At 43.9% G+C, this 24,281-nt stretch overlaps 1 protein-coding gene across 7 annotated transcripts in view; it reads left to right on the top strand.

Moving 5' to 3' along the window:
• LOC105687713 (phosphatase and actin regulator 2-like) overlaps positions 1-24,281 on the top strand; it is a 137,420-nt gene that overhangs the window by 26,212 nt on the left and 86,927 nt on the right. The window contains exons 1-2 of one of the 7 annotated variants that reach the window (XM_048652885.1): positions 6,271-6,444; positions 6,783-8,938. The exons of 3 other annotated variants lie outside the window; for them this stretch is intronic. In XM_048652885.1, coding sequence (XP_048508842.1) covers positions 8,617-8,938 — 322 coding nt within the window. In that variant the 5' untranslated portion in view covers positions 6,271-6,444; positions 6,783-8,616. Of the gene's footprint in view, positions 1-6,269; positions 8,939-24,281 lie in introns of those variants that run through there. 3 more of the 7 variants (XM_048652887.1, XM_048652889.1, XM_048652886.1) reach the window with 3 other exon arrangements.

Below are 24,281 nucleotides of genomic sequence, written 5' to 3'. Positions count from 1 at the left end.
AAAACTGGTTAACTTAAACTTTCTTTAAACGACTTCCGGGAGAGTTCAACCACTATTAAGCGCGCAATTCCCCGATTCCCTCGATTACTCGAGAAAATAAATGCCCACATGTATAACCCGCCTGATATACTTGCGCACGTTCGGTGTGCGGCGAACTCGCCCGCTAACTCACGGCTAACTTAACATTGGAAAACTTGGTCAATTCTCGCGAGGGTTACGGAATTCTTCGGCTCCTCCGGCTCGCAGCCATCCATTAAATAATTGATTCACGGTGAATTGAAAATCGTCGCTTTTCACCCGATGAAAAATCCAAGGGACTAGTTTCATATCTCGTACTTTTTCTATCAAGTTCGTTTTAGACGAGGAAAAATATTTTCAGATTTTTCAACGACTCTTCTATCCTTCACGTCTCGGTTAAGGACTGCTCGCTGTACGTGTGTCGGGCATGTTTTCCCATGTATGTAATATATTCTCGTCATGAGAATATTTGAAAGATAAACTCATCTCTCCCGGCAGCCGGTTACGAACAAAGAAAGGCAAGACAAACTACGCGGGAAGTTTGCAGGCCCGAATAAATCTTTGCATAGCTCATAAACTGTGGAACGCGTACTTTCCTACGTACTGTACAGGAAATAGGACGTCCTTGTACCCCTTTTCGTCGGTTTTCACTCGGTCCGACTGTCCGTCCCTACCGTTGGATGCGATCGAATTTTTTATTCCGTTCCAGTAAACATCGTTCGGCCCCTAACCAACGGATTATATGGCATATTTATTGTAATCCCGATTTCCCGGACGGCTGAGAGATACGAACATCCGGATTACGGTAAAATACGTGTCCCGATATTACAATCATTGTTGGAAATAGAAAAACATTCCGTAGAATTCAAGAATAGTGCAGTGTATGGAAAGAATGAGAATAAACTTCCACCCGTAACTTTTATCGTAACAGCGTAATATAGGTATATCTTCGAGCGCAGCTTTCCGATCAATGTCGACCGATGAATAGAAATCAGAAGCTATTGCGGTGATTTTTTTCCTTCCCCCCTCCCTCCCCCGCTCCCGATCATCCGCAGAATCACGTCTACGAGTCCATCCGTCCCGTCCCTGTCGTCGCGTTCGCGGTTGAATAACGCGTCTCGTCCTACATTTATCGGATTTATTAGCTTTTCACGTCGCGTTAACAGTTGGCACAAAACGCCGTCGTATTTCTGCTCAGCTATGCAGCTATCTGTATTTCCGGATTCAGCTCGGTAGCTTCCGGACGGCTTGGTGGCTGGGTTCTTTCTCTGCAATAGTTGCATGCACGGAGAGGCGTGCGGCGGTAACGGTAACACCGACAGCAGCCTCGTACGCCAGATGTATTGGCTTTAGAAATCTTTATCGCTGTTTCATGCTAACGCGCGAGACCAATGGAGAATATTACGTAGCGAGTCATGCGATCTGCATATAGATTGTATACGGACGTTATGCGACTCTGACCTAGCCGCGAACGCCGAAAACTCGGTGGACAAAAGTCAGGAATTTAACGGGACCGAGAGGCGATACGAAAATCCGAAAGAGTAACCCTGAAACAAAAAAGGTCATACCTTGGAAAAAAGTCATCGATCATCGATCGACGGATAACGTTTTAAATACGCGGTGTGACGGGATCTTAAAGTTCGAAGAATTAGTTTCAATTTCAGATAACGACGTCGCGGTGTCTCGGATTCCCGAAAGAATTCTTATCTTCGATAAGATTCGGATTAATCCGCAAGTCGGGAATAATACTTGAGTCATTATGCTCGATCGGACGAGCTGGGCGAGCTAATGGATTTCATTATTTTCCGAGCTCTGATAGATTCGGATAAAGTTAACGTGCGGATGAATTTTCAAGCTGCAGATAATACGAAGCGTCGTCCCGGATATGCATAATGAAAAAACGGACGGCTCCGATGCATGCGACGCGCGAGTGCATATTCTCCGTCGCGCGGGATTCGCTTGCGCGCCGCATCAGCCGCGTTACAGTCGGTGGAATTGAAGGAGAGTCGAGATAGAGTCCGAAGGGAGTGACCCAGATCCAAGACGCTGGATCACGCGAAAGCCCCAGTTTAACCCAACTATACCGAATCTAGTTTTAGTCCAGGTTTACGACCGCCTACCGACCGTGACGCGGATATAGTCGAGGGTAGACGACAACCCCTTTACCGGCTTACGACGCGCGCGTATCTCGACACTTCTCAAAGCCGGAAAGCCCGATTCGCGAGCACCCTGCATATCGCGCGACTATTCTGTACGACGCTTCTCTCCTCGCACTCCGTTTAACGACGCTCGAACAATTAATTACACGGCTCTAATTTTTTTCCCACCTTCGTCGAGTCTCTCCCACCGATGGATAAGGTGCGTTCGTCGTCCCCAATCTTTCAGCCCCATCGGACGCAAAAATCCGAATTTTCAGCGCCTTCTTTCACCTCTGAAAGCGAATATGGGATGCGGTGAGTATAAAACAACGTACGTTATCGCGTCGCGTTTTCTCGGCGTGGGGCTGCACCTCGTGCGAATATATATGCGCATACGTTTCCGCGTTACACTTTGGCAAAGTCCTTTGCTTGCGCGATACATTAATTAACTCGGTATAGGAAAGGTTGAATTTCTGCGCGTGGCAACTTGATTGCGAAATTACGGTGACGGTCTTCCTTTGCCCGATCGAAACTCCCACGTAGATGCGTCCCTCCCAGGATCTCTGTACACACACACACACGCGCCAACGACGTATGATATACACACACATATGTGTAAGTAACTGCTGTGCAACCCGTATACCTCTGCCTTTACGTGGCCGTTAACAGGATGCGCTGCAGCAGGTGACGACGAGCGCAATCAACTCGCTTGTCGCACAGAAATAGACCCGGTTGTCATCGTGCTTCTTAGCTATAATACACGTATAGCGTTCGGCTGCGGCGCTTCGTACACCCTTTTTATATGTACGTATGTACAACGTTTACGGTAAAAACGTGGATAAGTTTATATAAAAGTTAGAAAAGTAACGAATCGAGGGTAGACGTTGCAAAGTGTATATTACGTAGCATTACAGGTGAACAATAACCGCTACTTACGGCTATATAACGCTGCAGAGTATCCGCCGCGCGCATTCGGAGAACATGCCGAATAATAAATGAGTATTGTAAGCTCTCTTTCGGGCTGTGCAGCACCGTAATAGTAGAGATACGGTTGAATTTTTCACTCTCTTTATTTTCGTCTCTCGATACGAAATTCTCGTATTCTCTCGTTATTTTTTCTACCACATTTTCGCGCGTTATTTTTTCTCCCCCCGAGCCACGAATGAAGAACGGATGGATTCGGAAACGGAGCTCTTCTACGAGGCGTTAATAGCGCCTGCTGCATATTATTTCAGGCCTCCCGTTTAAGTTGGGCACAGTTCGCTTTTATCGGATAGCCCCGAATCCCGTTGCTTTCGCAGCTTCGAACTAATCGCTTCGACTCGTTGTTACACCGATTTCTTTGCCCCTCGAAAATAAACAGACGGATTGTTACTCCCCGAAAACTTATCGCCGCGTTCTCGAACCGTCGCATGCCTCACATGCCCCTCGCATTATAGCTATGATTTGTTGAGAATCGGACGACCGAAAAAAAGAGCCCGCGGTAGCAGCTGCCGAAGATTTTCATGCTGCATTTTTATATCGCGCCGTTTTCTCGCGTACGACCGCGAGCGCGGCTGAGGCGGGTGAGAAGACATTGACAGTTTTATGAGATGTTTGTTTTTACGGTCGTGCCGTAAGGGTATTACTTTGTACCGAGGTATGGGACAGTGTACGGGGACGCGAATGGCCCCGGTTATATTCTCTATTCTCTATCTATTACTGTATTTTACTTCCACGGTTAGAGCTTCGGCAGGTATCGTTCTCCGCGACCCCTCGTATATGCGATATTAAATGGCGGATTGCCAACGAATTCAACTAGATTGCCTGTTATAGTATAAGCTCGAGCTTTGTTTTTTTCAGTAGGGTGTACGATACGTGGTAACCTCGTATACGCGATCCGAAAAAATTCTCATTGCCATCTGTCTTCGCTAAAAGATTATATATCGTAAGCAGTTCTCGTTATTTCTGTACTATACGTATTATTTATTGCTCGTGCATGGCACAGTTTTTTTTTGTTTTTTTTTGTTTTTTTTCGTCTACTCTCGGTTCTGCTTTTTGGGAATCTCTTTTTCGGACGATTCGATTATACGGGGTTCCCAGGCGCGCGTCTATTATCGCGTCTCTCACTTGCTTCGCCCCATGCCCATTTTATCCGTATACTACGGTACGTATAACGATGCTCTGTTAGCGAGGAAATAATAACGCAACGGAAGAAGTCGTTGATTAGGAAATAAAGGAACTGGGAGGATGAGAGTTCGAGGCTAATGGATGGGCCGGATAGCAGAAGAAGGAGATTCGTAATACCCGATAACGTGGCTGGAACGAGGGATTAAACGATTGATAAAAGAGTCGAGGTATATAGTTGCAACTGCAACCTCTCAATCTCCGAGAGTGAGCTCCTCAAGTTGTTGATGTTAAACCAAAGTCTAGACGAAACTTCTCCTCTATTTATTTCTCTTCTCTTCATTCTCGTGTGTCTATCTTACGCACATATAACCAACCGACTGAGAAAAAGAGATGCGAGAAAAAAGGAACAACTATAGAATAGAGTGTCTAGATCTTGTTTTCTGTATCTGAACCGCGTTCGCCGTCATACACGTAGCGATATACGTATACATACCACATTCTGTAACCTCACAGCGCCATGGAAGTGATAAATTAATTTTTAATAAAAAAATCCCGTCTCTCTTCGTTACATTATCTCAGACCAGTTCATTTATACCCACTTATTTTACTTGCTTTTTCCTTTTTTCATTCCTTATACAATTTAATTTCCTACTACCGTGTATATATACTATCACTCCGATAGCATCTTCTCAACTGCCTCGCCGGGGGTGAAAAGGACGATAAATTTAATTACTTGAAATTACATCTCTGCAGGAAAATATATATCCCCTTTCAGAATTATTCTCATCGTCTTGTTTTATTTTCCTGTTTGTTTGTCGCTACTCGAGGTATGAATGAATAGTAATTCAAGTCGATCTACTTAGTTCTCGCGAGTAAAACTGCCAACGATTATTTTCCGTAATTATGCATACAAAAAATTTTACTTCAGCTTGAAAATTTGTGCCAACCTTTTCAACCGGGTGCCTTGGTTCTCAGCGTTTCGACGGCAGCGTCGGGCTGAGAAGGTTAAGCAGCGCCGGGGCCTCTGGATGGGTGACCACCGAGAAGGTTCCCCTCCACTCTCTACCTCAATGCTAGACTCAAACTTCTTCAAATCGGGATCGGTAGGAGACTGATGATAATCTCACATCTTCTCTCCTACCCTTCGGTATTACCAAAACATAACTTCTCAATATTCTCGCTCTTCATCCATCTCCGGTTTGTCGCTGTTCTTCCAGAAGCCAGGAGGAACAGTGCCCAATGCCGCGGAGTAGACTAATCCACGCTGCACTCCACCCCGACGTTGATTTCTCACTTCATATCACGTTGGGACTAATGTTCGGTGTACAAATCTTTTTATTTTCCAATTTTTTTTTATAAGTCGTTTGCCTTTCTCTACATCATCTAACGGGCAAGAATTTATTCGCTGTAGTACGAAGATGAATCAATTTTTTCGCAGGTCGTTAAAAAGCCCTGCTTTGTGTTGTTTCGTATTTCACCTTTGGAAGTCCGCCATCGTGTGGAATTAACTGGGCGTTATCCGTCAGCTGTGGTTTGTGGTTAATACCGGCGCACTGTTACTGATAACCGATATCTCGATCTGAAAATTTCAAAGTTATCGTTTCGTAGCTTATTGAGGTCTCTATTAATGTTACAATTCGCATGGAAATATCCAATCGAGGTACTCTTAACGTCCTACGACGATATTCGGCCAACAAACGACGAATAGGTCCCAAAATAACCGATAATTTCGTCTAGTCCGATCGATTTCAAGTTAATTTTACGGTGTGACGGATATCAGACAAGCAGATCGGAAGGCAGTTTTAATCAGCTAAGTTTTTAGTAGCCGGCCACTAAGGCTGGACGTAAATTACAGAGCGCCGATAATCGGACCGGCGTCTCAGCAATCAGCGTCTGTTCTTTGAATGTGGCGGGCGTCGCGCGTCAGTTGTTCTTCTGAATTTTCCTTCAGCTTGCGTTCCAGCCGTATGGCGTCGCTTTAGTAGAATGGCCGCCCTCAGTGCTTGAGAGCCTCGCTTGGTGCGTGTGTCGTAGCACGGTCCGTGCGTCGTTATTTTCTAATTTCTTTTTATAATGCCACTCAAATATTCCGTCGCGATTCCGTCCCAGTGTGTGGAATAATCCAAATGTATGTGAACGTCGAAGAGAATGATATAAAGTAAATAATATTTAAACAACAGTGAGTAATTGCAATAAAGTGCATCGCATACTTCCTCCTGAAGCGCCCGATCCTCTCTACTCCAACCGAACTCTGCTCAGGCTCCTTCGCTCTTCCTACTTCAAAATACGGAGTTAATTGTTTTATTTTTTGCCAGTTTAAAGAGAATCTATGCGATCTCATTCTGTTTTTCGTTTGTATTCTGGTATCGCCACTCACCTCTTCGGTCGGCGGCGATACAGGTGTTTCTTTTCTTTTCCTCCACTCTCATTTCTACACCTACACTCCACAGTCCACCCCTTTCCTTCCTTCGTTTGATTGACTAAAACGTGTTTTTTTTTTTCTTTTCTCTCTTACAGACGAACGATTCGGAATTCGTTCCTTCCTATCCTCTAGCATGTGATGTCCTCGTCAGTGTTAGGGAAAAAAATGATCGGTAATAATAGCAATAATGATAATAATATTAACAACGACGACGAAACGCACAGTGCATCGGAGCTCAAACGGTAGTGGTGATTAGAATTTTTACTTCGTTCCCCCAATGTTGATAAAATAAATTTTAATGTTCTTTTTACAAAAGACTGTGAAAAAGAAAATCTCAGTGTGCCAATGCGGAGGATAAGAATTGAAAGGAGTGTTTATAATCGAGATAATCAACGATTTATATGTATATTACATGCGACGTGTTTATTTACTCCGAAATTACCACCGGAGAGCGTAAAGTGTTTGCTGTCAGTTTGTATAATATAACGATAAAAATCTGGGCATTTAGTTTTTCATTTATTTCCTTCTTTTTTTTTTACACTACTCGCCCTGTGTCTCAATGAACTAAACAACAAAAACAAATATACGTATATATTTATAGTCAAATAAATAAAATAGAATTCCATTCATTCGTACAGTCATCATCTTTATTTCCGCTTACCAAGTAGCTTCTCGGCATCGTATAGTTATTTGTTGTCATCCTGAAAATTTAAACGCTTTGTGAAGTTTGTGATCGAGCCAAGAAGACGCCGAAGAAGTAGGAGAAAATCAGAAGGAGCGAGAAGTCTCAGTGAGAGCCAATAAATCGTAACGAGAAATGGTGATTCGTCGAATGCTCCAAGAATCAATGATCGACGAAAATTCTAATCTACGTACGTCGTTTGTGCGGTGATCAAAAAATTAATGTGAATTTGTGTAATTCGTATCACCGTACACACCCTATGCATCCATCGATGATAAGATGCTGCCCTTATCGGAGTTGTGCTTTGTCCATTGGATATGAAACGTGCCATAATATTGATAATTAAAATACACAAACTACCGATAAATGTTATTTAGAAAATTGAAACAGCACAAGTAAAACCATCGTACGCGTGACATATAATAACAACAATAATAATTATAATGATATTAATGCTGATAATGACGATATCTGTATAACCGCGTAATTTATAGCGATGTTGTATAACTATATACACAACAATAATACGCTCGTATATAATAATAATGATAATTTCATACGCATATGTACATGGGATTGTTGAGAGTATAGTGTAATTGTACATGTTGTGTGAGTAAGCGACCAATACGTTTGCGAATAATTATCAGGTGTGTGTGTGTGTGCAGTGAATGTTTTGTGTGCATGCAATTTTATGCTGCGATGGGTGATGACGCTGCAGATGTCGTAACAACAACTAGTTCGTGGGGGAAAGTTTGTCGTCGATGATCGTTGCGGTTATTGAAAAATTACGAAAGAAGAGAAGAAAAAACGACATGCATACGTCATATACATGTATATTGAACGGAATGAACGCAAACAAAAAGAATTAACCCGGTAAAAAAAACTAGAATAAAAGAAAAAAAATCAATAATATCGTACACTAAGGGTGAAAGGTGAAAGAAGGATCGAAATGAGAGCGACGAACATATTGTGATTATTCAATACAGTCTGCATCAGCAGCACGTGCTCATTCGGAAGGGGTGTGTGCTCCGAAAAGTAAAAATAAATGATAAAAAAAAAAAAAAACTAATTCATAATTTAATATAATAAAAGAATTTGTATAAAACAAAGGCGTTGTGGAACCCCTGGGAGAGCGAGGAGTGTAATCCCGCATAGAAAAAGAAGAAAGGAAAAAAAAACGAACAAAAGGAAAAACAGGATAAGGGGAGAGGAAATAACAGCGGTACACGGTGTGTTTCGTGTGTGAGATGTCGATTCGTGTTCGTGGTGGGGTGTACCTGGTTCCCTCGCCAGGTGCGGGGACCAATGAAAAATCTGGCAACGCCGTGAATTCAAACAACGAAAGTAACAATCACCTGCAGCAACATCATCAACAGCAGCACAACAATCAAGGGAAAACCGTCACCATTGTCGCTGGTGGACCGCAGAGGAGCAACAGCTTGGATTATCTTAATTTTGAAGAGAAAAGACAGATAATTGCATCTTCTCTTTCCCTCAGCGATTTCTTGGCACATGGTCCCGCAGCAGCTGCTGCCGCTGCCAAAGAAGTAGCCGCCAGTACTGTCATAGGTAAGGCGAAAGGAATTTTTGGTACGGAGACGAGGGCGGAACTACCTGTTTTTGGGAAAAGGTTCCCTTCATTTTCACTGCTTTTCCCGCTCCCGATCATCCTGTGCTATCCTGCGCCGTTCGCTCTCCACAGACACGGGGTATGACGGTCTGTCGGTGTTGGACGTGAGAAGAGAAGGGACAAAGGTAATGGAGTAGGTGGATGGATCGAGAATACGTACTCACGTAGGAAATACCTAGTGTGTGTCCGCGCGACGTACGCTCAGGCTATGGGTCAACCTCCGCATCTCGCAACAACGACACAACGCCTACATAGGACGGAGGGGATGATGGTCGGCCGTGTTTACGCGAAGTCAAGGAACTCTCCTTGGCTTACGTTTGTAAACAATAAAACTGGGCGATGCCGGGGCCACGGATACACCGTGGCGCATACTTTCAATTTTCACATCCGATCGCGAATATGAAAATTGAAAAGCATCGGCGTCATACTTCTTCCGTGTGAACTGTGTACGATTTTATCGACACATTTTCACCGTAGAAGTGGCGACCGGCGTTTCCGCTGATGCAAGACCAACGAGAACGATAGAATTACGAAGCCTTTCGATTCGTGGTTCACTTGCAACAATTCATGCTCGCTAGGCACGCCGCACCTTCGTCTAGCGGCATAGCAATTATTATATCACCTCGGCGAGATTGATTATCTTTATTTGTTTTTTTTTACTTTTCTCTGAGGAGCTCCAGAGGCTCCTTTGTGCTCTTTCTCCGATGCACCGTACCACATTGGGAGTGTGCAGATGCATTTCGCCCACCTGATACCTGCCGCTCTTGGAGTATCAAACGTTATGAATATAAGCATCGATAAGTACCCATAACTTAATAGATCGGTATGATCGAAACTGCATATTCCCTCCTCATGACGATGCTGCAGCGGAGTCACTATAGGTTGCACTCCACTCTTGAATATCAATTTTATGGAAAAATTTCCTATTTCACGAAGGAAGTGAAATACGCCACTTAATTCCAAACGGATTGATATTCATTGCTATTACCGCTCGCACGTGACCGTGCGAGTCACTGAAATTTATAGTGGCAAATTAATCGGGCATCCAATCTGCTCGTTTTAAAGTTCATACGTAGGTACAGTTGTACCGTTCAACGTGCAGACATTTTTCATGCCGTTCTACACAGGATCGAATTCTATTCGATCTGATTAAACAACGACGTAGTTATAAGTTCGTGAAAAAAAAAAACGACGAAAAAATTGTATCGCGTGTACAGCGGCGATCAACACCATCGGATGGCGTGGATCTCCGTCCGAATCACTTCATGTAGTTTCGACTTTCGTTCGACTCGTGTCGCGTAAAATTGGTGTAGATTGGCGAGCGATGAAAATCAAATGACCACCATCGATCCGTACGTCTGCACCTGAACAGATACAACACATAGGTAGTCGAACATACCGATGGGCATGTACTTGGAGAGAGAGAAATGGCAACAGCGCGCGGAAATCATTCATTGAGCTGCAGGGAGACGCGACTGCCGTTCGTACGGAGATGCTGCTGCTGCTGCCGCTGCTGCTGCTGTTGGTTGCAGACAACGAACGAATTGGATAACACGATCTGGAGGGACGAAAAACGTGCCGAAAGAGAGAAGGGCGAGAGGAGTGAGATGGAACGACGGAAGGAGGCGAAAAATGCCCGAGTGATGGGGAAAGAGAGAGAAAACGAAGGAGGACGGACGGCGGGCTGGTAGGTTGATAATTGAACGCCTGCAAGTCCCCTCCGTGTACATCCTTACTTCGTGGGCCTTAAACTTCGCTTTGCGTAAGCTTCCGCGAATGGGTATAGGTACTTGCGTACATGCACCGGAATGGTGTGTCACAACACACCGTTTATTGATTGGGAAAAATAGAAAAGAAAAATGCGTGAGTCATACGACGTAACACATTTCAGTGGCATAAAAAATGCCGTGAGGCCAGCTGTGGAAGTGAAGAATAATCGCGTATATATATTCATATGTATAAATATAATTGTGATTCGCAAGATTTTTTTTTCTATCCTTCTGAATAATTTTACATGAATTTATAACATTCTTATGTACAAAATAACAACGCGTGGCGTCAGTCCCCCACCCCCCCCAGCCCCCAGTTTGTCAGGAGCGGGTTATTGATTTTTCACATTTCTAATATAAAAGCGACTGATTGAAATCTGATACATTCTGCCTATGTATGCAGCGGTTGAGGTAACACGAGCCAACCTCTTTGGCAGTTGATAGGTGATTGTATTCAATCTCCCCGTGTATACCTTATCTATGTATACCTTAAACCTCTTAGAAAGGGGAAGGACTCGATCACGCTTCTACTCGATTGATTTTCGACTCAATACCTGCAGTGCTAACTCTTCTTCATAATGAGGCGGCAGTGGGCCAAGTTCACCGAACGGTCGATGCTGCAGCAAGTTCGGGGGAAAAAAATGCAAATCACGGACTCCCGAGATTCAAGTTTTTTTACTCACAATCAATGAAAATTACGCCCAATCACGCCAAGAGGAACTTGTTAAATTCGAAATCATCGTACAATCGTAAGTAGACGATTGATGCTTCGACTACTCTGTCATTCTTATTTTTATTACACGACTCACGAATCTCGTAAAAGCGAAGGCTGTGGATGACCCGATTGAATCGACTTCGGCTAAATGATGAATTGCAGGTTCATCGAGTCAGTGTTCACCTGACAAATACTTCGTGCAATAGCCGCGAACAATTCTGATGATCCGTCATTACACTGCGATTGAAAGTAAAAATCGTATACAATGAGTGAGGTGTGTATGCGAGGTGATTCGTTGGTTTTTCTACGAAGCGTTTAGAGACGTGAGAAGTTTATTATAATACGCGCTGCCGTCGTAGATCTTCGTGGAGGAATTTTTCTCTTCGCCATTACGTTTTCCTTGTGGTTTATCGTAAGAGAATACCCCGCAACGTACTTGTGCTTCGGCATTCGTCAACCGACGTGATTTCGGAAAGCCGCGATGACGAAGTCCTTGCTGTATTCGGTGAGTTTCTTCGTTCCGCGTGATCGTCTGCAAGCGGGAATCGCAGATTATTTCTACGAGGGTACGAAGTATAAGAAAAGGGAAAATAGATTTATGGGAATACGGCTGAAAGGGTGATTTCTATTCAGCTTATCCGCCTAATGAAAAATTCCTGCTACACAAATATCGGATATTCCGACTTTAGAAAATTGGAGAAAATTCTTATCCATCTACGTGCCATTTTCTCCCTAAATCCTGATGGAACTCGGCAGGATCGGATAATACTGCAGAGTGGATCGCAACGCAGCATCACACCGGCTCTTTTCAAATTTCGCGGCACAGCCGTTGGTATATGAACGTATTGTATAAGATCACGAAGCTATGTACGTACCTACCTACTCCAACTCGGAGCTGGGCGAATAAAATATAGGAATCGAAAACTATAAGTATGTACGCCATCGGCGCACTATGATACCAGCAAAGCATCCGGCAAAGAATTTTCCCTCGTCTTATACATACGTACAAAAAAAAAAAAAAAATTTTTATTCAACAGAAAATGTGGAGAATAGAAAACGAAAAAGTGCCTACTAGGTCTGCCTACCGGTGCCCACGGAAATCCATTACCCATTCCCCGACTTCCTATTTTTTAACGTAAAAAGACTAGCAAATATCCTTTCGGCGTCGCGACGCCGGGTCAAATGACGTAACATTGCGTCGCTTCCCCTCCCCTCGTCGTTGTTTTGTCGTTCCTAATATATGTATGCTCGAAGGATGCTTCTTTCGATAGACGTACGAGACGAGATGCTCCGAAATATCGAGACGCAATTATACCGTACCGTTCGCAGCAGACGTGTTGAAAAATGAATTCGTAAAATTGCTCAAGTTTCCATTTCAATTTCGGTTATACTCGTGTATCGCCTAAGAATAATTTTCGAAGAGACAATAGAGCCCAGATTTCTCACTCTTCGTTGCACAAAAAATCTGGCTAAAAAAAAATGTCGTAATTATTATCGACTCGTGCCGCAACAACGACAAACTACGCGGTGGTTTTTCCGCCTCCACGCTGCGTGGGTTCGATAATGCGTATTAACTATTCATTTTATCGACTGTGCGTCCTTCGGACTGAATCCACTAAAATATCGAGAGGAAATATCCGTCACGACAAAAATTTATCCGCGACGGAACAGACGAACGCGAGAAGAAACATTGGCGGTGGTAGAGCTGCTCGTCAAACAGAAATAACCGTGCGCAACGATGAAAAAATGTGGAAGTCATTGCAGTTAAACCTATAAGATAGTCGAACGGTCGTAGGGGAGGTAAGGAATCTCATTTCGCTCTTGGAAAACTCATTTTTCATCACCGAGATATGATATACCTATAAACTAGGTATATATGAGTAAAGCACATTTTTCCCAGCTTTATGTGTACGAGCTACTTTGAATTGTGCTAAAATTAACGATATTATGACGTACATAAAGCTATACGTTTTCGTTATTTTTTTTTTTTTCCTCTCTCTTGCATTATTATCTTTTATTTTCCTTAGTGGGTTGTCTTCTCACCGTTTACCCATCGTACGGCGTCTCGTAAACTTGCTTTTATTACTCTATTAATTTTCAAGCCATCAAGACACAATCTCGTCTTTTGCGGTTATTATAACTAATTTAGTGGCTATGAATTTTTTGCGATAACTTACCTTCTATACGTCGGGTACATTATACGTTTACTTTCTCCCCATACATCCGGATGATGGATCTATAAGTATCGTCGTCATCTTATCGCTCGTCGTCGTGTCTCTGATTAGAAAAAATTTTTTTCTCTCTTCCAACTTTTGGAAAAATATTTGCGTGCCATTTATTTTCACAAATACATATAGGTGTGTTACACCCCGCTTATAAATAACCCGGCATACGATGTGTGTGTACGGCACGCGTAGGTATATATTTACCGGGAACCAGAACTGGGCGTCGCTACTAAGACGTCGAGTATTCTCACAGCTGTAAACCCATAGAAAGGGGGTGTAACTGACTCCGCGGGCTGGATGAAAGATGGGTTTAAAGCCAGCGGAAGTTTTGCGTCCAGGAGCCGCGCCGTCGATGAAGCGAAAAGAATATGCGTCCCATAGAAAATTCATCAGCTCATTTACGTCCCTCGCGTTGCCTCCGGACACATACATATACGTACCTTTTTTATGTACCCACATAAATCCACAAGGACATGAATACCGTCTACGTTTTCCACGTCGGCCAGCCATCATTCTGCACGAGAAGCTCACGCATATCGCAGCGACGCTTAACGGATTGCGGTTTCTCTCAACGACCGATTGTTGATAGCCGAGTACCGATGCACGGGCGTCGTCGAAGACGCGAAACGAGCTTTGGAATCTCAGATTTTTCATCGGAGCTATCGCCAATCGAAGTACGAGAATCCAAGATCGTCTGAAAGATGGAGACGGACGGACCGTAGAGGAGAACGCAGCGGAATAACATACTTGGGAAAAATGCTGACTGCACCGTACGCTGCTTTTATTAATTAGCTGTGCGTCAGTATCTTTGTTTCGTAGATAGCTTGGATTTTTTCTTCTCCTTCATCTCGATTAACATTTAATTATGCGTTTGTTGATGTTATTACGGCTCAACTTATGCGGAGGCTGATCACATGCGACTAATAATCATCGCCGCATGTTTTTCCGTGCAATTTGTTTTTTTTTTTTCTCACGTCCTATCCCACATCTGCAGGGTGTGCACGATAAAAATCGCGTTACAAGAATTACTTATTTCAAGAGCGAAGGAAAAAGAGACGGACCGTTTTACCGGACGATCATCATCAGAGACTACACAACCCGATGGAAATTTTCACCGACATCTACTGTGTACTCTATTTGCGATCGGGAATGCCAGGGTTGAATACATTCGTCCAGCCCCGGTGTCAATTAACGACGCACATGCCGATATATGTAGTACTACATCTATAGAAATTACTTAAAAAATGACAGTCGAACAAATCTCTACCGATTTATGAGAATTCTATTTTTTTTCTTTCTCTTCGTGTCCTTCCGCGTCGTTGTGAAAGAGCGATAATTGGCACTCTGCCGAGATGAGACCATTGCGCGTCAACTCTTCGTAACGTGTCAAATCTACGATATGTTCCCGATATTTTTGAGGGCATCGTACGTCGAGTTTTTCATCTTCAACGAGAATCGTGCGAAGCGTGAACGCGTACGAGTTACTTCACCCTTTCGTTTACGGGCATATAATGTACACACGCGCCAACACTTTATAATCATATTATACCCCTGTGCCTATACACCGGCCTCGAGAGGACCGTCGGCCGCTCGCTCGTGGTGAGTAAAAGTACGTGACTTGCGTTCTATTATTAGAACTCTGACTTAAACTCGTTACAATTAAGTGGAGTAATTATGCGGTAATCGTTGTACACCGACGTACGTACAACGTACCGTGGAAGCTCACATGGCTACGGTATGACTGAAACGCTACTCGTGCCTCGCTACGCAACCCACCTCCGGCATTTTGTGAATTGGATATTTTTGCAACGAGGAATCGCGACGGCGTGACAATTGATCAATTTCTCCATCGAACCGAGTTACATTTTTTTTTCAATTTACGATAATGCGTGCTTACCACCGGACTTCGGGGCCGATTTCTTTCTTTCTTTTTTTTTTTTTCTCTCTCTCTCGCTTTTTTGAATATCTTCCGGAAAATGAACGGAAACGAAACGACCGTGTTCGCATACGAAACGGGATATCGTATATTATGCGTCATAATGCGTACCCACCTCCAGGGATTTTAGTGTAGTTCCATCAATCCGCTGTAACGTTGTTCCACCGGCAACGGCGCGGTTTCCAGCTTAATCCCGTATGCACCCCTATACGTCCGACACATGTCGCCGTACGTCTCGCTCCTTCGTTCGCCTACGTTATAGCTCCTTCCATACAGGGTTATCGTACGCGGTCGGTGAATAAACGTTGTACGCTAAAGTCGATATTCACTCGAGGGAACAGTGCGGGACCGACAACACTTCGTCAATCGTCTATCGTTGTGCAGCGGTCTAGACTCCAGAACTCGAGGATGTTTGTCGCTGCACCTGACGCGTCCGATCATCGGGCACCAGATGAAACTATTTTTAAGATTACGTCCAGATATTTATTACATGTACACTTTGGGTGTATAGCTATTACTATCATTTCAAGTGCAGTTTGCGTACTCGTGTAGCATAGGAATATATTTTTTCAAGTATCCATTGTAACCGTACTTTTGCTTTTATTCGAAACGTACGTGTTTCGAAAATTGTAAGAAACTTTTACGTTCTGTGGTATACGATAGAGGAATGTAGGAAAAACTTTGGAGTGAAAAGAATTACAAAGTTAACAAGAATGTATCCGTAGGAAGAGTATACTCCACCGACTCGATTGAGTCGCACAATTACAGGGCAACGAACATGAAAGCATGAAGTTTTGGCACCGGCGTTTGTTCGCGATTTTTAATTCGGGGCGAAAAAATTTCACGTATACAAAAGAGAGTAAGTGTGGGCGGACCCTGAAGCTTTGACCACTTTACTGGGTTCGTCCAAAGGCCTTGAACGAGCGTGGAAAGAGGTATTCCGTCAGAATAGGTATCCGTGTTTTGGAGGTAGTTCACTATTTCTTGAGGCACGTCACGGCAATACGTATGACACATTCTGATGCGTACTTCGAATACCGGGAAATACGAAATGACTGGACCGGTTCTCGAGGAATATAAAATTTTCAGAACCTTTTTGTTACCAAATTGTCATCAGGCACCACTGTGTGATCATGTTTTCTAAGGTATCCAATGAGGAAATTAGAATATAGAATCAGAATAATCTTGCTCACTCGTCAGATATTTTTTCTTGTCATTTGATAGAATGATCGAGGTATTGCCAATTTTTCACCTTTCGGAGCAAAAAAATTAAGATATCTCGATCGCTATTCGTCATCGCCTAATTTAGTTGACGGTGTCTTACATGTCTGTCATTTGACGCGATTACTAAAAAAATTGAGCCCTCGGGTCGTCGAGGAATTAACGCCGAGATGAAAAGCTCTCGCGTGTGAGTCGAGCGAACATCTCTCCGAAAGAGGATCGTCTGATATTCAGATTTTTTTCGACGACCTCTTCAATGTCACGCGGTCTGATCTTCCCAGCTCCACAATCCGTGTAGACGATTCATAAAAATGCAAATTGGTCAGGAGCTGATCACATGGATCGTGGATCCCAAAAGCACGTGGGTCCTAACCGGTGCGTGTCACGTGGAAGAAAAAAAAATTTATCTGGTTATCCCGTAACGTAATCCGTGCATACACGAGAGAATGCCGAGATTTCAGTTTTCGTGGTCGTTTGGTATTTCAAAGGTCAACGGCTAGTTGAGAAATTAGAGAATAACGCCCGGTCATAAGTTTCGGACATTCCTCGTTAAACCGACCGCTTCCTGTACTCCGCTGACGGCGAATGGTGATGCCCCCCCGTTCGTCCCTTCTACGAGCCTTCGCAGTATCGTATATTGTGTACGCTCTGGCTGTGAGAATTAATGTTGCGTCACTCGATGATATTCCTACGAACAACCGAAAGCGTGTTATGACCAACGAATTAATTAATCAAGCGTATTTTCACTCTCCCTGTATTCGAGCTATCATGTAAACTTTCGTACGTGCGTACAACGCACCCTCCGAGTCGTCGCTTCGTTGCAAGTTCAACCGGAAACTACGCGCGTAATTATCTCGTCGTCTAGTTTCAGAACGCGTATCGTCGATTGATAAGTTATTATATATACTTTTTTCAACCTAAAACCATTCGAATTATCTTTCAGTGAATTCTCTTATCTGGATGCATATGCGCTTGTTTGTCGCAGTCTGTCGATAGCAGGCTGCTCGTACAGTAATATTGAGATAGTAGTTGAAAAAATTCATCGTATCAAATGGAAAACACTTTTCAAATACTACGCAATAAAAGCTTTCGAACGATCATTTTCTGATCAAGATTTGCGAAATCCAATCGCCGCCGAGCACCCCATCCTCCTGCGTATCGCATTCCGATTTTCATTATCATGTATTATTCTTAAAATAAAAATATCCGATAATTTTCACAGCGTAACGGATTTTTGAAAAACACTTTCCAATTTACTTGCTTCAATTCCTGTTTCAGGTAAGTTCTCGTCACGTGCCTCTCCAGCTGTCACCTGAACAAAATGATATCGCAGACGCAAAGACCGGAGATCACGATTCGCCGCTGCACTCATGAAATATTGAAACTGGAAATTATTTTCTTTCATTTTTTTTGTTTTTTTTTTTTCCCCAACTTTTTCGAGCAGCTTCTCCAACAGTTGCAGCAAAGGTTTCGGTTTTGTTTGCTTCGTTTTGCTTCCTATTCGCCCGTGTAATACGTAAGTAGAGAATTTGCTTTTCCCTCCAAACAACGTTTGCCGTCGTGAATTCGTAATTCGGTACGGAGGTCCTTGTGTCTCGTGTCCCATCCGTTGGTTGAAATTTTTGACACGTGGCTACGATTTGCTCCTTCGTTGAGTCGCCAGCTTTGGAAACTAAAAGTGGTTTTAAAACTATCGTATAGGTATACCTGCGTCTAATAGGATTTCGGGGAGCCTCTCCCTCCAGACTCGAGGAAAATTCATTCCGTATACGTACATAAAACCTACCCCAAGATTATCGAACCAGGCTGAAACTCCACTCCTCGGAGGACGACGCGACTTATGCACTGTAATCTGGATATGGTATTGGGTCGCCACCGAGCCATTACATTATTCACGGTACAAATACTGCGGACCTTATAGTTCGACCGTGGTGTTAAATAATCGCCTGCTTCACCGTCAATTTAAATCTGGTTTCGAAAGTATGTTGAACGATAAAAATCGTGCACGTATGATACTCGCAAGGTCGGGTAGTTCGTTTGAAAGTTTTCAGGAGTTTTGAAGATGTCTCTCGTCTGGCGGAGTTTGATAGACCGGAGGAATTTCGGGGGCGTGAAAGAACAAACTGCACTAATTCGGTAAAGCTCAACTGTGAGGGGCAATATAAATTTCAAGCGTTTCTGGATGGCACGTCGACATTTCGTTACGAATACATACCTACTTGTCGTCCAAATATTTGTCGTGCCTGCGTAACCGTTGCGGTAGCGAATGCATCGACCGTACGCTCAATGCAGCGTTGGGTTATTTGACGGGGTGAGAAAATCGACCGCTCTGAAAAATTTTATTTTCTCGTTCATTGTTTTTTTCGTGCATTCTTCATTCGGTGAATTAGATCGTTGATTTCGAGGCGTAAAGTTGAATCGTGGGATATCCTCGCGTGACTTTCCCCCGGATCACTACGGTTCGTATTTTATATTTAATTTCGTAGAACACGCGGTGGCTGCTGCTGCTGCTGCTGTAATTCGCTGTAAGAAACGAGTCGGCAATTAACCAGACATCCAATAACGAGATACTCGTGATCCGTTCAACCTGTACAGAAAATTGAGGGGGGGGGGGGGGAGGAGGGGGGGAAAAAAATTCCACGATATTTCGTAAGTCGAACTTCTTATCTCCTGAATAAATTTCCTTTTGATAAAGATAAATTGAACCAACAAATTAAGTTGATGTAATTACGTTAACTGATACAGATAAGGAGCCGGGATGAGTTTTTACGGTTAGAATTATGTAAGAATAAAAAGTGAAATATACGTCTGTCGGATTAAAACAAAAAGTATGAAACGTATAATGAGAAGGAGGTCGTCGGGGGTGGGGTGGGGGGATGAAAAAGTGGAAAATGAGATGGGGAAGTGTCGCGTAGAGAAAGGCGGAATTCCTACACCTCGCGGTACGTGCTTTTGGATCGGTGTAGTTTCGGTGACGTTTATACGACGTTGCAACGGACACCGGGGGTGTCTGTGGGATGTGCATGTAGCCGCCGCAAGTACGCGGTATACTTACCTTTTTAAAAGACTGGCGCGTTCAACCCGCGACGACCGCGACGCGACGAAGACCGCGACCGGTTATAATCAGCCTCTGGTTATTAGTGTAATTGACGTATGGCTAAAGTTACCGTTAACGTTACGCTCTAGCTCACTTTTCTTCTATGTTACACACGTTGTACATAAAGTAGTATCTCTACGCATGTGTGTCTGAAACTTATGCCCTACAAAAACCTGCAACGGGCATTTAAATACCATAGGCAACCTAACAGCTGTTACACTCGTATTATAGATACAAGGGAACTGGAGCATCTGCCGAAGGATAATGCAAATATTTCAACCTCATCCATATATTATTACGCTCCTAATATTTACTCAAATGCGACACCTGTACTCAACTTATTTCATAGCATTTTTTTTGTTCTTCGTGTAATAATTATACGCATCTTCCCAAATTAACGTGCACATTCACCTACGGATAGCCTCAAATGTACAATATTTTCTCGTCCAAATCACGGTTATCCAAGGTATAAATAAAATGCGACGTAGATCGGTGTAAAAATAATCGCTTATAGTTTTTTGAAAAAAGCTCGTGAGCAATGAGCTCTCTCTCTCTCTCTCTCTCTCTCTCTCTCTCTCTCTCTCTCTATCTCCACAGTCCGCAGAGATCCACTGTGAACTTAGTGGAGGACTTAAAGAGGTGGATATTTAAGTACCTTGTCCCGATGATCGTTAGCTTTATGAATTTCTTCCCTCAATCCATAAATAACGGATATTCAAGGGCTTCGGTCGGCTCGTAGCTCGCGTTCGCAGCTTATCGTCTATAACGAACTGCCTAACTGACTCGAGTGTCCTTTGTATCCTTTTTTTTTTTCCTATTTCTTATTCTTTTATTCTTTGCCACAACCTTGTTCTTTTATACATACACCCCTTTCCTCCCCGCCCCCTCGAGTTCCATCGTTGGATTAATCGAACCTGATTTACTTTTTGCGCAAATTCCTTCCGCTTTTTATATCGACAATCGAGCAGCAGGAGTTTGAATTAAGCTCCTAATATTTTTTGGGTACTTTTGATCACGTTGTTGACGATAATTTGGAAAAACAAGGATCAGGGAATTGAGTTCAGGATATTCCTTGCGAGCAGCGACTCAACAGTAGCCGATTCAGAGAGAAACTCCTAATTGTTTCTCAATGCCAAAGAAAAAAAAAAAAAATGAAATTGAACTGATTATCGGTGAATTAATAAACACCTGCGGACGTGGTATACACTTTGATTAATTATAGTCACGGTGTGTTATACTTGTCCGTTTTCAACGCAGAAACTCTCGCCTTTGATCAGCTAATTAGGTGTGTATCGATATAATTATTAACTTGCAGCTAATGAATCGTAAGCGTCGCTCGATTGTTAATTAGAGACGCGGGCGCATCTGTTATAACCTTGTTCGCAAGACGTTAACAAAAGACCATATTACACGTACAGGTGTATGTACGTATATCACACCTTATAATTAACACGGTAGTTGCAGCGAAAGTTTGTTCTATCGGAGAAAAATTTCAATTAGCCCCGAAATTCCGACGTCGCGATGTGTATGGCCGACGAATGTATTCTTCATACCTGTACATAGGTATGCTTGTGTGAAATAAACGAAAGACACGCGCGTTCCCATTGGAGTAATTGTACTCGAGCGGTGTATCTAGTTAGCGAGATAACGAGTAGCATACCGACCCATGAGGTTTTCAGGTGATAACCACCGAGCGTGGATAGCGATCTCCGTTTTTCCCCTCCCCTTCTTTTTCACAATAGAAGAGATGCAGGGGGTAGGGGGGGGGGGGGGGAAACTTACGAGCCTTAAATCTCTGTGAGATACCGTAAGAATGTTTTGCTCACATTGTACAGCCGGGTACACCGGGTACAGTATTTGTGTTCTCAATTTTTTCACTCTCTAAAATTTGAGCAGCACTAATGATATACCGTGTGCGTTGTGTAACTCGTATTCATACAATTCCAGAGACAAAGACCTCGTTCCTCTTTGCCGAAATAGAAAATTGAAGTGGGAGTATATCGATGTCGAGTTTCGTATCCGAGTTATTCCGACGTGCTGGTGCAATGAATATAGGTATGTGAACAACCAAAGAGTATCACCTCCGTTGAATCAACGAATCGAAATCGATATGAAGCGAAATCTCCCGCATATTGGAATCAGATGTATCGCCAAGCTGCATATGTTACGTTATTACTGAATCTTTGTGTTTCTATGATATTTGAACAATACGAAACCTGCGGTGCCCGTTCGAAACTCACGGTGTTTCTAAAATATAATAACGAAATTCCTCGTAACTTACACACTGCCCTAGCAACAGCAGTGGCCGACCGAGCCTCCGAGTCTCGAAGACCGAAGTGACCAACCGACTCCGGAGAAGAAACCACCCCGTGGTTTTTATCCCGTTAGAGGTTTTACCTTTTTTTTTGTTTCGACCGTTAAAGGCGCCACAGACCTGATCCTAGACTCGATTTTTCACCCTCGTATTACAAAAGGCTGCGGTATAATATTTTACGCTGCACGAACGAAGAAACCCATCCGCGAAACGAACGAGCCTTCGGAACGACGAGAACTGAATATTATTGACCACTTTTTTGTATTGAATTTTCTGATCGCCGGTTCGCACTTACTTATTTTGATCATTTGACCCGCAAACCTTGACCTCGACACACGGCTGCGCTTCGAGGGGCGTCCGAATCGGCGGCGGTACTTGGGATACGCAGGGTCGTTCGCCGTTCGGTTCGTTCCACGTTGGTCGCGGTCTTAAACCCGCGGGGGTAAACCGGAACGGACAAAAATAGCCTCGTATTCAATTTTAGACTACTCCCCGCGGAACTGCGTCTAAATAAACAAGGACTTCTGCAGCAGACTCGAAAGAGCGTCAAACCGCGCAAACGTCTCTCCTACAGCGACGAGACACCGCCAAGTTCCCTGCGTACCACCTACTCCGACTTGCCGCTGCTTGCTGTCCTATCCTATCCTATGCTTACGATTCGCCCACCGACAGCCCGGAGGGTCCCGTACCGAGAGAATTTAAGAGACACGTGCCAGACGCCCAGACTCCTCGTCGTACTTTCAGAGACGAATGCGAGAACGAACTTTGCTTTCGCCGTTGCGAAATCGGTCAATTGTTTCTCAATCGTAGGAGTTGTCGCACCTAGATCACGTCGAACGTGAGCAATGCCTCATCATTCGGAACATTTCGTTCCCGTTATTCCCTCGATTCGGGTATCGACGGAAAATTTCTTGCCTCCGCTTACGAAAAATCCTCGCTGAAGAACCGGTCGTCGCACGGAGGATAATCCGGAGGTTGCGTAAATCGACGTTTTTTTTCCCGTCAATTTCGTTCTAATTTCACTAATCAGATGTCAAGCGGGCGTGGGGGTTGAAACCGGTTAGTTTCGAAACTCGGATCGAAGCCGACGTATGTGATTCGAAATATGGAATGGAGCCATCGCTCGTGTAACTGCACCGGTGTGGGGGGAGCGCGTACCGTGTCCGTGTCCCTATCGGAGTAGAGCGGTCTCGCGACCAGCTGACCACCGCGCCCGACTCTCTATCAAAGGCAATTTCCTGTATCAATAGCGCTCCGCTCGTATCGAGTCGGTGACCTCCACCTCCGTCGTTACTCCCATGCTTGATTATCGCCGAGAATATCGCATCGTCAGCTAATATACCTCCACCTCCGATATACATATATCCCCGTGCAACCACGCCGGTCGAATGAATTTACTACTACCTTGTTTACGGGACGTACGATAGCCGCGACGCGCACCCTTGTCCACCACTTGCTTCTGCGTTACGCGCGAACCCGACGACTCTACGCGGTAGGCTCGAGAATACGTACGTACAGGTGTATACCTATACGAGGTGGTTAACGAACCGGCGACTCTGACGCACCGTTACCGGGACTATTCGGGACTTGCTCGTCTGTACGGTGTACGTGGTGGGATTCGGGCTGTGTGCGCGGAGTTTAGCCGTTGAGCAAACCTGTGGACGGACGGGGTCCTTCATCCTGGAAGAGAATCCTAACGGGACGGGGTGGGATTCATTCGCTACTTTTATTAGGTTTCAAATATATCCCCCTCTAAGCTCTAAATAAGGTACGGGGTTTACCGAGTCACTTTTCTTTCTTTTTTTTGTTTTTTTTTTTCTTCTTCCCTTGATAAAAATAAGCCCGCGATCTGTGTGCTAGGAAATCGACGTCGTCGAATGTTTTCGAAGGCAGACCGCGATCCGATCTGTATAACTGCAACGGTGTATTGATTCCAGAATCTTCCGGTACCTGAGAGATGTATTCAGAGGGTGTTCATTCTTCTACGATATTTGCAACGCGGAAA

The sequence above is a fragment of the Athalia rosae genome, chromosome 3, assembly GCF_917208135.1.
Source record: "Athalia rosae chromosome 3, iyAthRosa1.1, whole genome shotgun sequence".
Lineage (NCBI taxonomy): Eukaryota > Metazoa > Arthropoda > Insecta > Hymenoptera > Athaliidae > Athalia > Athalia rosae.
This window is presented reverse-complemented; position numbering and strand designations above follow the sequence as displayed.